Source organism: Arvicola amphibius, chromosome 7 (genome assembly GCF_903992535.2).
Source record: "Arvicola amphibius chromosome 7, mArvAmp1.2, whole genome shotgun sequence".
Lineage (NCBI taxonomy): Eukaryota > Metazoa > Chordata > Mammalia > Rodentia > Cricetidae > Arvicola > Arvicola amphibius.
The window spans coordinates 93,800,738-93,816,537 of record NC_052053.1 but is presented as its reverse complement, the minus strand read 5'-3'; the positions used below and the strand labels follow the sequence as shown (position 1 = coordinate 93,816,537).

Sequence of the window (15,800 nt, the reverse complement as noted above, 5' to 3'; positions counted from 1 at the left end):
ACACTGATAGTCTCAGTGAATACACTGTGATTAAGGTTAAGTCTTGGATGATTGTGGACAAGAAAACAAGTATTCAAAATGGCAATTGTACCCATGGGAGGGGTCCTCTTCCGCCCTCTTACATGACTACAGCTAGACTGGCATTTATGACAACCCTTGGGCCATCCTGGGCCAGTCTTCTCATTTTTGTTTGATCATCTGTCTGTGTAACCAAGGCTGTCCAATTCCTGATCCTCCTGCCTCCACCTTCCAAGTATTGGGATTACAAGACATTGTACTTGACCTCATTTTTTTTTAATCTTAACTTCGAAACAGTTCCTGGGCATAGTTGGAAGACTTGAGTATCTCTGGGATGTCACTGTCCAGTTTTGAAATAATTTTGTAAATGGGTTTCTTCCAGGAAGGATCTGAATCTTTCCCTGTGGAGACAGCCCTGAAGAACTCCTGTAATGTCAAGGTGGCAATTTCCAAGAAGCAATCTGGGACCTGCATCCCCAAAGACACCCCCCAAGAAAAGGAAGAATTGAGGCTGGAAGAGCTGGCACCATGACGAGCCCTCTGGCAGTGATGCCTATTGCTGGCTTAGAGTATCCCTGCTCTGCCACCCCAGGTTCTGCAGCCCAGAACTTCCCTGTTCCCTAGTGAAACCCAAACCTTAGATGACCATCCAGGGAAACAGTCTTGGGAGCAAGTATCAGAGACTTACAGGAGTTACTGGTTCCACTGATGAGACATATTTTTGTAAATACGTGGGAAATGACTTGAAGGGAAGTGAGAGGTAGTAGCGTTCTTTTCCCTGGACCTGTTGTGAGAAGGTGGGCCCTCAAGCTTATGACTGTCATGCCTCACCCTCCATCCTGTAGGGCTCAGATCCCAAGGACTTAAATCCCTGTTTCCAAAGCCATTGGAAGGGGCTGGTCCGGGACCTTCACCCAAACCAGCACCATAGGTGACAGGATTCCCACAGGCCTTTCAGATGCAGCTTGGGTAGGAAATTGCTGCCAATGCCTACCAAATGACCGTCCCCACACAGTGGGGTAGAACGGTGCTGCCCTCTAACCCTTTCCTCTTCTATAGATAGCCTTCAGTTTCCAACATGTTCTGGCTGTGGAAACCAGCAGACTTTACACTCTTGAAGGAATCCATAAACTCCTGTGATCACAGTGAGAAAAGCAAGAAGAAAGAAATGCAGCCTGTGACCAGACACACTGGGCACCTGAAGAGGAAGAGAGCAGCCAAATGGCTACCCATGCCACTCGCCATCTAGGCTCTAAGGCACCACTGTGCACCTTCACGGAGGCCCCAAGAGTTTTAGAATTCTTCAGCCTTGTTATATCCAGAAGGAATTTGAATTTGCCACACATACAGAACTGAGAAAATAATAAGAACCACGTGTTAGTAAGAGCAGAAATTGTCAGAAAAGCTAGGTAAACAGTAGATGCTACAACAGAGCCCAGCATTTGACCCAGAAGGGATGTTCTTAGCCAACCATTCAGAGAAAGCATCTCAGATCTCAGGGGACCCAGTGCATTGACTTACCTCAAAGTCATTTCCCTTGTTATAGTGTGTATTGAGAACTCGAAAAATCTCTGAATCACGGAGAACCGCCAGCATCTTGGGGTCTGTGACACCGTCTGAGATAGCTTGCCGGGCGTACTTTTCCATTTGGATGTAATAAAACTCACGGAAGTTGCTGAACCACTTGATCATCTGGGAGGTGATGCAGCGGTTGAACTGTGTGAACAAGGGGTTCATCAAGTCAGACATTTGTCATGGGGTGCTCACAGTCACAACTGTCAGTGTCCAACCTGGGATCAATGTGAATGGCTTCAACCACCAACCATTTTACTACAGGAAAAGGAGCCACAGGTGCTGGCCAACCCTGTGCAGTTAGTCTCAAAACTCCTACCCTCACCAGAAAATAGATTTTATGTGCTAGACCTTTGGGCTTTTGTCCATATGTCTAAGCAAGACTTTGGGTTGGGCCCCAGAAACAGGAGGAGGAAGGGGCCAAGGGGGATGGTAAGGGTGTGGCTCAGGGAGCTGCAGAGCTGATGTGAGTCAGTGTCTACTGCAGGGATTTCATGACTGAGATAAGAGCCCTTGCCCCACAGCTTAGGAGTAGTGGATCTCAGAAACCCCCTGTGGGCACAGGCAGGGTTTGGTTCCAACATGAAGTTTGATTTACCTCACCAGCACACTTGATCTGTATGTGCTTCCACTTGGTTTTGAGACACAGCCATCTAGTTGTTAGTTTGGTGTCTTCTATGTATTTTGAGTGGGGGTCAAACCCATGTCTTTATGCATCCTAAGCATGTCCTGTACCACTGAGCTACATCCCAAGCTCCTTACATTTTACACATTTTTTTTTTTACTGTGCTTCATTTTTTTTTCCTTTTCTTTTTTCCTCTTTACTAATGTACTTCATTAACTGGTCTGTTATACCTACAAAGTTAATCTACCAAGTTACCATAATTTTGGGACATAAATATTTTCAGCTAATGTTATATCTGTGACAGATACAAGATAGCTACCATTAGTTTATCCTCATTCACCAGGAGCCTTAAATAGAGCACCGTTACTCTTAAACTTCTCTGTGATCTCTGATATTTCCCAAGAGATCTCCAGACATGCATTTTTCATATTCTTCGTCAGCTTTAGCAATCTGTTCTTCAAGATGTTCTTCCTAGGACCCTACATGTGTAGTAATCATCTCTAAAAGATGCTGCAAGTCATTCCTTACTTTTCCCCTTTCCTCAGTTGAGGTTAGTACGACTTGGTGTTCCACCTGGAAAGCCCGCAGCGCATCCGTGGCTTCGCCGAGGCCCTCCTTCACTGGTGTTTCTCCAGGAGTTCAAGCTCCCTGGCACGCTTCTCATCCTCCTCAGCTCCCTGAGCTTTTTGCTGGTAAAGGTTGTCCAGCCTCTGCACCTCACACTTCTGCTCTGTCTTCATGGCGTTTGGTTGTTCTAAAGCATCCTCCAGGCCGATCTTTTTAATTAGAGCTCTGTTCACTTCTTCCTCTCTTTCATTCAGGAGCTCTTTGAGAGGTACATACACCGAGCCCTGTATTTGACAAGGCATTTGCCACCAACTTCGGGATTAAGCATAATTTTGAAGTCATAACCTTTGAAATTGTCAGCACCCGTGGGAATAAGCTTTCCTGTTGTCCCGACCTGTGGTACTCTGCTAGCTGTGCTCCAGTCGCCCCTTCACCTCCGTCCGCGTTTGTTGTTCAGCCTCTAGGTCTCTGGTTACTGCAATCCCATGATCTGCAGCAATTCATTTTTTATGATTTATTCTCTCAGTGTCTGCAACTGAGTACTTCTGGTTATCAACAATATTCTATAGGTGAGCCTATTCTGTATCTGTCTTATTGTTTTACATTCTAGTTATACTCTATCAATTTCTTCATCAAGACCACTCAATGTCTGGTCTAGAATGGATGAATGCAATTCCAAACTGCTCATGTATGCTTTATGCTTTTGGACATATGCTTGCAAGGAAGTTTTCAGTTTCTTCAATGATATCAGATGATTTGGTTCTTTTTCTCTTCCTTGCTCCCGTCTTGTAATCTGCTCATTTAGAACTCTGTTTTTCGCTGCCAATGACTCCAGCTTGGATGCATCTACCTTAAATGAGTTCTTCAGCTTTGACTGCAGCTCTGCAGTCATCTCTTCAAAGCTGCCAGCACTGATCATGAAACCCTCATAGCATCTTAGGGTGTAGTCCGAAACCAACTCATTATGTATAATTCCATCTTCAGTTTCTTCTCCCCAAGGCTGCCCGTCATCAAATAAAGGTGAGCCTCCTTTCGTGGCAGTATGAGTCTTGATGCGGTCTGTCAGCCACACCACGACTGCCACGGTGTGAGGGCTCCCACTGTGTACATGAAGCTTTTGGACAGTGCAAAGGGATACCCAAGGTGTTTAAAAATTCTTGGGACCTCTTCAAATTTTGTATCAGGAAATTCATATGATGGACACAGGAAGCCATAAAGAAAGGCAAAGATCTTTAGGAAACCTTTCATTGATAAGGCTTGTAGAGACTTCATGGATACATTTTATATATATCCATTTTCTGTAAGAAACTTAGCTGTCGAATACATTGCTGAATGACGCTTTGCCATTAAGTAGTCTTGGATTCTTCTTTGTTTTTTTTCCAGAACTGGAAAATATACCAAGTTGACGATCGTGGATCAGTGTCCACTAGTCCTTTTACCAAATATTGAGACTTTTCTTTCAGTTGTAGGTTTGTTTTTACTTGGCTTTCCAAAGGTTGTTCTCTGTTGGTCTGAGGGGTGAGGTCCAGGGATCTTCTACATGGAGAGCGGCCAGCACCACTCGTGGAGACTGAACTGCACTTCATGCTTAGAGCTGATCCATGAAAACAGCCTGGCGGATTGTACCCCGAGCCTCTCACACCACAGAGCATTTAGCACAGAGTTGATTCTAATGTCAGCAGTTCCCCTTCTCGGTTTCTTGAACTCCATTCTTTTTCTTTAAAAAAAAAAATGGGGCTTGGGCCATAGCCCAGTGGTAGAGCTCTTACCTACCATTCCCAAGGCCCTGGGTTCAACCCCATTTTAAAAAAATATTTATGTGTATGAGTGTTTTGACTATATATATGTGTATGTGCACTATATGCTTGTAGTGCCTGCAGAGGCCAGAAGAGGGCGCCAGATACCATGAATTAGAATGGAATTAGAGATGGCAGTGAGCTGCCATGTGGGTGCCCGGAACCAAATCTGTATCCACTCCAGGGGCAGCAAGTGGTCTTAACCATACCTTCAACCCCATTTATTATTTTTGATAAGGTCCCCACCAAAGAGTAATTACTAGACCAAAGAGTCCACCCAATACTATTATTTTCCTCCCATACTTAAACTTCCCGTGCACTTCTGGGATTATCTACTGCTCAAAGGCCTAAACATTCTGAAACCCACCTTTTCGTAGTATAAGGAGATCCATGATTTTCTCCAGACAGTCTCAGAACTAGAAATTGCACCAGTCCCATCAATCTCATGAAGGGAGGGCAGTGAAGACCTAGGACCTGCCTCACACTGGGCAAAGAACAGCTGGGGAGTTACACAGAGGCTGAGACAATGTGTGACTTTACCTGGACATCAGGGAAATACGCTTTCAGGAGGCTGGAACTGGGGTACCGTGTGAAGAAAAACATGAGTTTGGCCTTCTTCAAGTGACCAGGGCTCAGGCCTTCCTGGATGTGCTTTGGTGTCAAGGAAAAGAACATCTTAAAGCACCAGCTTACATTCTGGGCTGATGGAACTTCCACAAACATGGGGAACATTTGTAAAACTCACCAGACTTTCTCTAAGTCATGTGGGAAGCACCAGCCCTACAGAGTGACAGGGGACTGTGGAAGCAGGGATTCTCCATCGACCCAGGGAAAGCAGCCTTTGTGGCAGGAAGCGGAGTGGAGATGTGGGGGTAGCCTCAGCCCTTCCACTAAAACTACCAGAAGGTTGTCCTGAACCTACCTGCAGAGCCAAGCCAATGCTGGCCTCTAAGATGACAGCATTTTGGATGGAGAGGTGATAAAGGGCAAGTGACCCAGTCTAAGAGGATTTTGTTACTACAAAATCATGAAGTTATAGGTGCGCGATTGGAATCCCAGAAATTGGGAGGTGGAGGCAGGAGGACCAGAAGTTCAAGGTCACCCAGCCTGACTCCAAATTAATAATAATATTAAACCAGTTTATCAAATAATTCTGTCAGATTTTTCAAGAAATGATTGCCTGTTCTTTGTGGTTTCTGCTTTATTTTTATTTATTTATTTTGACTGAATGGGGATTTTGCCGTATTTTTCTTTTCTGGAAATGGATCAGGTGAGCTGGGAGCCGTCTGCATCATTAGGTTGCACAATATTCAAGCGTCTTGGTGTGTGAGAGTCACACCTACGGCTTGTCCTGTAGCCTGTGTGCCTTTTCAGAACGGCGGGAGAAGACAGCTGTGCCACAGACAGAGCCCTGGGAGCCTCGGGTAGGGACTCCCTTTCATTCTACCTCAGTTTCCCATGAGTAAGAGGGGTCGCCTCAGTGGTCTCCTGACTAGCCAGGCAGAGTATCCGATCCCACAGAGCTCTTGCTCTGTAGAGAAGTCTGTGTCCTGAGCTACATCTGTGCCCCTCCTGGCACCTGGCAGAACTTCCTATTATCTGCTAAACTGCGCTCAGAAGCTCGGTGTCCTATGGTAGCTTTCCTTACAGAATTAGGCCTTGCTTAGCCAGGACTCACGGGCCCTGTACAAACCTCTATTATGATTTTAGACTCACTGGAACTTTCACTACAAGTGCTGTCTTCCCCACTGAGGCTCTGAGCTCCCTGCGGGCAAGGGCTTGATCTTACCTAGGTTCCACACACCCATCCCAGTAGCATGGTAAAGGGGTGAGGGTATGGCCAGCACTAAGTCAGATACACATACAGAAAACGACACTTCAAGCCACCCCTCCCCATGAAGACGAATGTGCTTCTCTAACAATAGGAGGGGTTCTGTGGTGCCGCCCTAAGCATGTGAATGTCTAGAGTTAGCAGGGACAGTCCAAGGCTGCTAAGAAGCATTCCACGAATAACCTTGGGTATCACGTCCATTTAATTGTAGCTGTATGACAGCAATCCCAGTAAGAAAACTCGAGTTAACCAAAAGAAACCAAATCCACTGAATGTAGATGGCCCAGGCGCTAATCTGCTGTGTGGAAAACCCCTCCCACTGCCCCATTGGTTCATAAAAGCTGTGAAAATAATTCTGGATTTGGAAACCCAAAATCCCAAGTTAGTTTGCTGATTTGGCCACTTATTAGCTGTATGACCTTGGGAAGTCACCTGACTTTTCCGGTGGCTTCTTCCTAAAATGTACAGTGGTTAAAACTTCATTAGATACTGGGTGTGAATCCTGCATCCTCGTTTGCCTATTTTGTGACCTTGGACAAGTTAGTTTGCTTCTGGCTCCTGCCTCGCCTCTTAGATACCTGATTCTCAGCCATAGCCCTGATGTGAGTCACTGGGCCAAATGGAATTCTGAGTTCAGAATTTCAGTTATTTTATAAAAGGTTAATGTGGGTTTGGGGAGATGGCTCAGTGCTTAAGAGCCCTGGCTGCTCTTCCAGAGGTCCCAAGTTCAATTCCCACTTCCCACATGTCAGCTCACAACTGTCTTTAACTCCAGTTGCAGGGGATCTAGCACCGTCATATAGACATACATGCACGAGAAAACACAAGAAATAAAAATAAATAAGGCTAACATGGAAGTGGGCTGAATGGCAGAAAGTGTATAAATAGCCTCCAGTTGGTTGTGCCACCAAAAATATTTGAATTGATCATTGAGCTTTTAGAGTGGCACGGTGTGGTGGGAAGCATGTTTATGTGGTCCACCTGCCACAGAGGAAACCCGCAAGCACTGCCAATCATTATTACCCTGCCCGGCATGGTGTAATGCACACTTCTCCCTTTTAAAGAAGCCTACTCTGTGCGGCTTTCATGTCCCATAGAGGCTGCAAGGGGAGGGAGTAATTGGAGGAAAAGGTGACAGAATGCTCCTGGGAGTCAGATCATTGCAAAGCACATCTCCTGTACTCTGACACTGGAATCAGGATTGGGCTAGGGCTGTCTTCTGTGGGGGAGGAGATCTCTCACTGAAGCAGAAACCCACCATTTCAGCTAGGCTAGCTGACTAACAAGCTCTCAAGCAGGCCCCGCCTGTCTGTGCCATCGGGTTCCAGGCGTGTGAGACATGCCTGGCTCTTTATGTGGATACCGGAAATTCCAGCGCAAGCCCTCATGCTTGAGAAGTGACCACTCTTACCCACTGAGCCACCTACCCAGTCCCAAATGAGTCTTCTTAAGCAGGGCCTTTGGCCGGGTGGTGGTGGAACACGCCTTTAGTGCCAGAACTTAGGAGACAGAGACAGGCAAATCTCTGTGAATTTGAGGTCAGCGTGGTCTACAGAGCTAGTTCCAGGACAGCCAAGGCTACACGAAGAAACCCTGTCTCAAAAAAACAAAATAATTAAAAAAAAATTTTTTTAAAGGACGGTCTTTAATAGGGAGTCTAAGCCAGTGATATCAAAGGTCCAGGCAGGTAGAAGTTCCTATTTCCAGTCTGGATAAGGATATTCTTACTGCCTACAGAGGGAGTGGTGGAAAATAAAATGTTCATTACCTTCCAGGAAAGCCTGAGCTCTAAGGTGTTTCTACCACTACATCCCAGCAGGGGGCCGCTCATAGCTCTTAAGGAACAGGGCTGGTGCTGGTCCCCAGGGTTAAAGCCTTGAAGCCACCAGGCAAACAGGACTATTCCTAGAGCGTCAGACACCAATAACCTGAAGGCGGGGCTTCCATGCAATCAGTGAGAGGCTCCTGCCCACATCTTGCTAAGAAAAGCAGGGTGCCTGCTGGGAAAAGGGGTTCTTCAGCCCTAAGAATTTTGGCCAAATAGTTACTCAAGCTACATTTTCTTCTAATTTTAAACAATTTCCCTTTGGGCAAGTAGTGGCTCACACCTTTAATCTCAGCACTCTGGAGGCAGAAGCAGGTGAAGCTCTGATTTCTAGGCAAGCCTGGTCTACAGAGTGAGTTCCAGAACAGCTAGAACAACACTGAGAAACACTGTCTTCAAAAACCAAAAAAGAAAGAAAGAAGGAAGGAAGGAAGGAAGGAAGGAAGGAAAGAAGGAAGGAAGAAAAAGAAAGAAAGAAAGAAAAGAAAAAAGAAAAGAAGGGGGCTCTGCCTAACAATCATGTCCTATAGTAGAGTAAGATCCAGATTGCTGGCCAGCCAGCTTGGATGGCCTGGGCTTCCCAAAGAGTAGGATGTGTCTATTGTGCGACCAGTCTTCCATCTCTGATAGCTGCAAACTGCCCACCCCCACCCCACACCTCCTCTCTCCAAGGACAGGGTTTTCTCTATTTAGCCCTGGCTGTCCTGGAACTCACTCTGTAGATCAGACTGGCCTCACACTCAGGGATCATCAGCCAATCACGCCTGCCTCTGTGCCCCGAGTGCTGGGATTAAAGGTCTGTGCCCCCCCCCCCCCAGTTGAAAGCCATCTCTTAAGCTGAAGGCTCTCATCCTCCAGCTGCTTCTGAGGGGTCAATTCTCTGAGGGAAGCTACCCTTTCACGCCTTAGTTCTTGGTCCCTTATGTGTTGTATCATGACTCTGGACTTTGCAGACCTTCTGTGTTAGGGACTATTGAGGTTTGTCAACAGAGGTCAGATGAGGTCATTCCTTTAACCCTTTTTGCCTGGGAGGAATGGCAGCTGGTAGCCCAATTATATCGAGTTCTTTCCTCGGTGGGGGCATTTCTCTTATTTTTTTGTAAGCCCACCTCGAGTTCATAAGCCAGCAAACAAACCATTTCAGACCCAAAGGATACAAGTCAGTTGATGGCAGAATCTGCTGGGTATAAAGCAAAGAACCCCCCTATCATATTTAAATCCTGGAAACACGGCTTCCACTTGCTTATGAAACTAATAGGCTTTGAGGCACGAGGAAAGGAAAGGCCAAAAGCATATTAAGTAAACCCCTGAGAAGCCAAGCATGGAAGCTCATACTTAAAATCCCACCACTTTAGAGGCAGTAGTCAGAGAACTGCAAGATTCAAGGCCAGCTGGAATTTTGGAAGTTACATTAGTGAAGTTCCAGGCCAGCCTGGTCTAAAGAGTGAGACCCTTTTCTCTTGTTTGTTTTTTTAAAGACACTGGGAAAACCAGAGCTATTTCCCGTATACCATCGGATTATCTGTCCCCACTTTGCTTTCCTCAATTGTGGTTTTCCTGTTTACTCTGGGCGGTGACCATGATGCACCATGAGCAGTAAAGGATATTGTGGAATGGAACGAGAAAGGACTCCTGTCAGCCACGCCCTGGCAACCCCACCCAGGCTCCATCTTCAACAGAGGGTAGGAGAGGCCGGCTTTCCAGGTGGACAGGGGTGAACGACAGGGGGAGCTGCTGCTGGCTCAAACCCCAAGGCTGCTGGGCAGACTCTGGGGAGGTACGGCTTTGGGCTGGCGACGAGTTCTGGGGAGGGCTGCCACTCCAATGGCCTTCGGGCCCACGACCCAGAAGCTGGCTAAGAATCTGGTTTTCCCAGATGTGGGAAGGCACAGCTGTCAAGGGACAGTTTGACAGGGGACTCTGATACGGTTTGGGAACTGCTCTCGGAGAGGCAGGACACATAGGAGAATCTAGAAGTGTAGCCCGTGATGAATTACCCAAGGGCACCCCAGCTTGTGCCTGGACCCTCCTAGGCAGGGTGGCAATAGCAAGTGCGGGCTGATAGGCACTCCTCCCTGGAGGTGAAGGCTGGCTTCTGCCCTCTGATGCTATCCCCAGGCAGCTGGGTTCCCGCTGGGTGAGGTGGCCTGGTGGATCCAGTAGCACCTGTTGTAATACTGAGTCCACAGCCTGGGACATGGCCATGCTTAGTTCTTTCCTCAGCGTCTCCACTAAAGCCCGTGGTCCAGAAGGATGGAGCATGGCCTCCTCCGCCTGCTGTACCTCAACCATTCTGGGCTTTACTGCTCCACAGATGTCCTTGTTAGAACTCGGCTGGGGTTTGCTCTCCATGGTCCGGGGGCTAGACAGGGAGTTGTTCCTCGGCTTTGCCCTCGTGGGGCTTCTATGCTCAGTACCTCCTGGGCCCTGCGCAGGTGCTCTGGGCTCAGCAACCTGTAGGACATGCTCCTGGAGATGTCTTAGCTGTTGTTTCAGTAGATGGAGCTGCTCTTTTACCCGGGTTCCCCCCTTCTTGGATGCTCGATCCCAGACAAGACCTGATTTTAGGGGAGCCTGGTGCATCGGAAGGCTCTGCTTTCTTTTCCGCTCCCGGACCTTTTCTGGATAGCATGAAGGCTCCCTGTCTCGCGCACTGCCCGATGCCAAGGGACTAGGAGAGAGACACATGCCGCGGACAATAGTCTCTACTCTGGCCCTCTTTGCCTGGATGTGCTTATTCCAAAACCAATCCGAGTCAGTTACGCTAGAGCTGGGCAGTTGACCACTGGGAAAAGAGGAGTCTCTGCCCAGCTCTACTGTGGGTGGGCTTCTCTCGCCTTCCATGCAGGTTTCTGCCAGGTGGGAGCAGGTCTGCGGCTGAGAAGAAAGCAAAACAGGAGGTAGATCCATTGCCTGCCTCCCAGGACACTTGTGCAGAGCGTCCTGAAGGAGCTCAGGGCCTTTGAGAACTCTGCTGAACTGAGCAGCCAGAGGTGCACGGACCCACTGAAGTGACTGCCTCACACTCAGAGCGGTGGGAATCAGCTGCCTCGGGGGTTCAGAAAGACCAGAACCACGGAGCCTTCGGGACAGTCTCCAGTCTCCTGAAATGAAGGACAGGAAGAAAACAAAGTGGAGCCATGTTTTTTTAAACTTGAATATACAAAGGAATCACTTTGGGAGCTTGTAAAGCCCAAGATTTCAGTGCAGGCCAATCTGGAACCGGGAAGAGACCGCATTTTCCAATGAGCTCCATGTCATATTCATTGAGTTGCCACTTTGAGAAACTTCCAAAAGTGAACCTCTTGGGGGTGGGGAATATCTTTCGGAGCAGAAAAATAAATTATAATGACAGTAGGATGTGGTGGTGCACACCTTTAATCCCAGCTCTCATGAGAGAGAGGCAGATGGATCTCTGTGAATTGGAACCCAGTCCGGTCTACATAATGAGTTCCAGGACGGCCAGAGCCACATCAGTGAGACTGTGTCAAAAACAACAGCTAATGATGGTGGCCAACTGAATAGCTTATCCAGCTGCTCTGGGCTCTGGAACAACTAGGAAGTGGCAGGTTGATGTCAAAATAAGCCTGGTCACGTCCAGAAGGAACGAAAGCAACAGTGTCACCTGGGTTCTCATTTAAAACAGCAACGTCCATTGGTCCAGTTAGAATAAACAGGACCCTGGCAGTGGATCTTCCATAGCCCAGGCTAGCCTTGAACTTACTCTGTAGCTGAAAGTGACTCTGAACTTGGGACCCTCTTGCCTCTACCTCCTGAGCGCTGGGATTATGTGTGTGCACTACCAACTGAGCTACAGCCCCAGATTTGGTTGGTTTTTTTTTTTTTTTTATGAGACAGCATATCACTATATGCTGCCCTTGACCCTGAAATCCTGCTGCTTCTGGTGCCCAAGTATTGGGAGCTACTGCACCTGAACCCAGGATTCTTATCTGAAACAAGTTTGAGTCGTTGCTACTTGACCGAAACACTGTCCTGCAACCTTGAGATCCGAAGGTGCATTTATTATGTATACAACATTCCTTCCTTGTGTGCCCCTGCAGGCCAGAAGAGGGCACCAGATCTCATTATAGATGGATGTGAGCCACCATGTGGTTGCTGGGATTTGAACTCAGGACCTCTGGAAGAGCAGCCAGTGCTCTTAACTGCTGAGCCATCTCTCCAGCCCCAGAAGGTGCATTTTTAACTTAACTATCTATTCCACAACTACTATGGAGCCCCTGCTCGGATCAGGCCTCCTGTGCAGTGGAAGGGCTGAAGACGGACTGTCGGGGAGCGCACTGGGGTGTACCATATGGTGCCGGGTGGCTGAAGGAAGAAGGCAGTCCAAGATAAACTTTTAAGACCTATGTGGCAGCAAGAAGGTCCAGCCTCTTCTGCTGGACCTGAACTCCAAACAGCCTTACAAAGGCCTATTTATTAATTGTTACACAAAATATTCCTCATACCAAGGTCCCTAAGCTAATTTACGCGGTTTACTAAAGGACAACATCCCATGCCCTCAAGGCTTTAGTCTTTATTATGTAACACTTGCGATACACAACGCAAGAGCCTCAGGTGTGCCTGAGGTGTCTTGTGACCAATGTCGTGGGATGGCTACAATACCCTTCAGCAAAGCAATTCTACGAATCACAGAAAACAAAGAATCCTTGTATTCCACAAGGATTCTTCAAGGTCAAAGGATTTAAAAAAAAAAAAAAACAGATAAAATGACTGCTAAATTTCCACAACAGCTAGCGATCTGCTGCTAGGATCCTGTTGGTCTAGGAGGGGACCAGAAGGCTGTTTCTGGGTGTGAACCCTGCCGTGAAGAAAGCACTGAAAGAAGGAACTGGGAGAAGAGATAAGAAGGGAGCTGCTTTCGGGAGAGTCACCCAGAAATGTTCTGTCCACTCAAAGTCTACTTAGAGGCTTCTAACAGATGAGGGAGAGCAGATGAGTACCCTTGGGCTTTGTGACGCCATGAGCAGCTCCTAGTTCTCACTGTTTTCTACAGGAGATAAATGAATTTCCCTCCTAGAAACATCCATTCCTGTTTGCCCCTCTTGAACCAAATACTGGCGGAAGGGGCTGAAGAGATTGCCTCAGCAGTGAAGTGCTCACCACACAAGTATGAGGACCCCCAGCACCCACATAAAAACCAGCTATGGCGGTGTGGATCTATAATCCCACCGCTGGGGAGGCAGAGACAGGAGGATCTGGAGGAACTGGCTGGCTGGGCAGTCTAGCGGAACCAGTCAACTTCAGGTTCAATCACATACACATGCGTGCACACATGCACTCGTGTGCACAAGCATGCACACACACACTCCTGGCAGTGGAGAGCTGACTTATTTCTGCCCACTGTCATCTGAGGCTGCCTCTTTTGTTGGTTTGTAGGCCTGCTAGTGACATCTACCCTTGGCTTCAGTCTCCACCAGGCTGCCAGATGCCAGGTAGAGACACTCAAGTTCCCCATGCTCTGTTAAGGAGCAGAGGGCAGTGGTGTGTGCAGTGATATCATGGGGAATACACCGCTAACAAAGTTAGGATCTTCGGCCACATTAATTGGGCGAGTCTCATTTTGAATAAGACACTTGTAAAATTATTAAAATAAAGATCTGGGTTGTGGTAGCTGAAGCCTTTACTCCTAGCACTGTGGAGACAGAAGCGGGTGGATCTCTTTGAGTTTCAGGCCACCCTGATCTCTATAATGAGTTCTAGGTTAGCTGAGGCTACATAGTGAGACCTGTCTCAAAAAATATTTTATTAAAGAGGAAAATTGGAAATTAATGCAGACCGAAAACTTATTATTGTTACATTTGTAATAATGATGGTTTGCGTAATGGTAAAAATAAAACGGCACTGTTCCCGAGTGGCCTGCAGCGGGTCCCAAGACCACGGTGGGTCAGGAAGGCAGTCAGTCCCAGGCGGGAGACCCCCCCACAGGTGGCCTGCAGGCCACGAGGGCCCGCGGGTCCTAGGCAGGGAGCATGGGTGGCAGGTGAGACACCTCAATGGGGCAACCAGTCCCATGAAGCCATGGCAGTGGCAGGTGAGAGGACAGAGGGATAGGCACACCATGCAGAGTGAGGTTGGATATTTATTAGTGGGTTATGGAAGAGAGGGGGAAATGGAGAGAGATAAGAGAAGGGCAGAAGAGCAGAGAGAGGTGGGGGGAGAGGGAGGGACTTGTCTCTTAAAGGGACAGAACAGACCATTACAGTTTGTCCCCGTTGAAGAGAGATTTTCCTTAACTTCCTGTGATAATTTGATATTTGACCCATGAGTATTGTAATGTATATATGAAAAATCTTTTTAACACTTATCCTCTCTCTCTCTCCTCTCTCTCTCTCTCTCTCTCTTGTGTGTGTGTGTGTGTGTGTGTGTGTGTGTGAAGGCATGTGCTCCTCTGTGTGTGTGCATGTAGATGCACAGGCCAGAAGAGGGCTTTAGAGCCCCGGAGCTAGAGTTTCAGGCAGTTGTGAGCTGCCTTATAGGGTGCTAAGAACTGCACTCTGGTTCTTTATAAGATCAGTAAGCCACTGAGTCATCTCTCCAGCCCCTAAAATAATAATTTGTATTTTAGACTGTGTATACAGGGCAAGAGTCGCTTGCGTTCTCAAGCAATGAGGAAGGGGGTGAGATCTCCTATAAATGCGGGTGCTATAATCTCCCTTTTGGCTTATTGCTGCTTTCTCAGTGACACAGCCATGGCTTGAATGTTCTGAAATGTGGATCTGCTTATGTCTGTCCACGGAATCAAAGTCTTCCCTGACTGCCCGCCAGCTGGCAGGTTGTCTCGGCTCCTTGTGAACCTGGTCCTACAGAATGCTGACCTTTGTGTTTCGGGCAGCCACCTTCCTCTGCCCCCTGTGTCTCTGCATGAGTGGTTCCTCCCACTTCTGTCATTTTCCTGGCCTTTCAGAAAATGCAAACAGATAGCTCCTCTCATCTCTGAACACATCAACTCTCTTTCCACATAGTATCAGGCTCCCTCTCTGTGGCCTCCGGAGGCCTGGTTGCCAATTTTCATCAAATAGATGTTGCGTACTCCATCAAATAGATGTGGAGCCCAGTGTTCTGGCAGATACTTGATTTTACCAATCTTTTCATCTTCTCGGTTGTGGTCCTGCAAATCTTCATGTTCCACATCCATAGATTCAATCACATGGATTGAAAATATTCCTTTAAAAAAGGTAATCCTGAGGGGGCTGGGGAGATGACTCAGTTGTTGGAGCATGCAGTTGTTCTTGCCAAGGAGCTGAGTTTGGTTCCCAGCACCCACATCAGCTGGTTCACAATGCCTATAACTCCAACTCCAAGGAGATTATTGCCTCTGGTCTCCATGGCACCTGCACTCATATACACATAACACCACATACACACACACGCACACACACATGCACACACACTAGCACACACACATATATACACACAATTAAAAAATAGTAAAAATTGTAAAAGCATCTGGGGCCAGGAGAGGAGTTTCATACGGCAATCCTAGTACTTGAATGTGGAGGCAGGAGACTAAAGAGTTAAAGTCCAAGCCTCAGGTACCTAGTGAGT

At 47.5% G+C, this 15,800-nt stretch overlaps 1 protein-coding gene and 1 pseudogene across 1 annotated transcript; both read right to left on the bottom strand.

Annotated features, from left to right (window-relative positions):
* Positions 1–300: 300 nt before the first annotated feature.
* On the bottom strand, positions 301–11,144 carry Prox2 (prospero homeobox 2). The gene is made up of 5 exons (XM_038337717.1): positions 9,889–11,144; positions 6,888–6,918; positions 5,119–5,229; positions 1,540–1,734; positions 301–486 (listed from the first exon to the last, which is right to left on the bottom strand). Exons 1-5 carry the CDS (start codon positions 11,142–11,144, stop codon positions 301–303), a joined length of 1,779 nt encoding a protein of 592 aa, XP_038193645.1.
* Positions 2,548–4,368, bottom strand: LOC119819489 (annotated as a pseudogene).
* Positions 11,145–15,800: the final 4,656 nt, after the last annotated feature.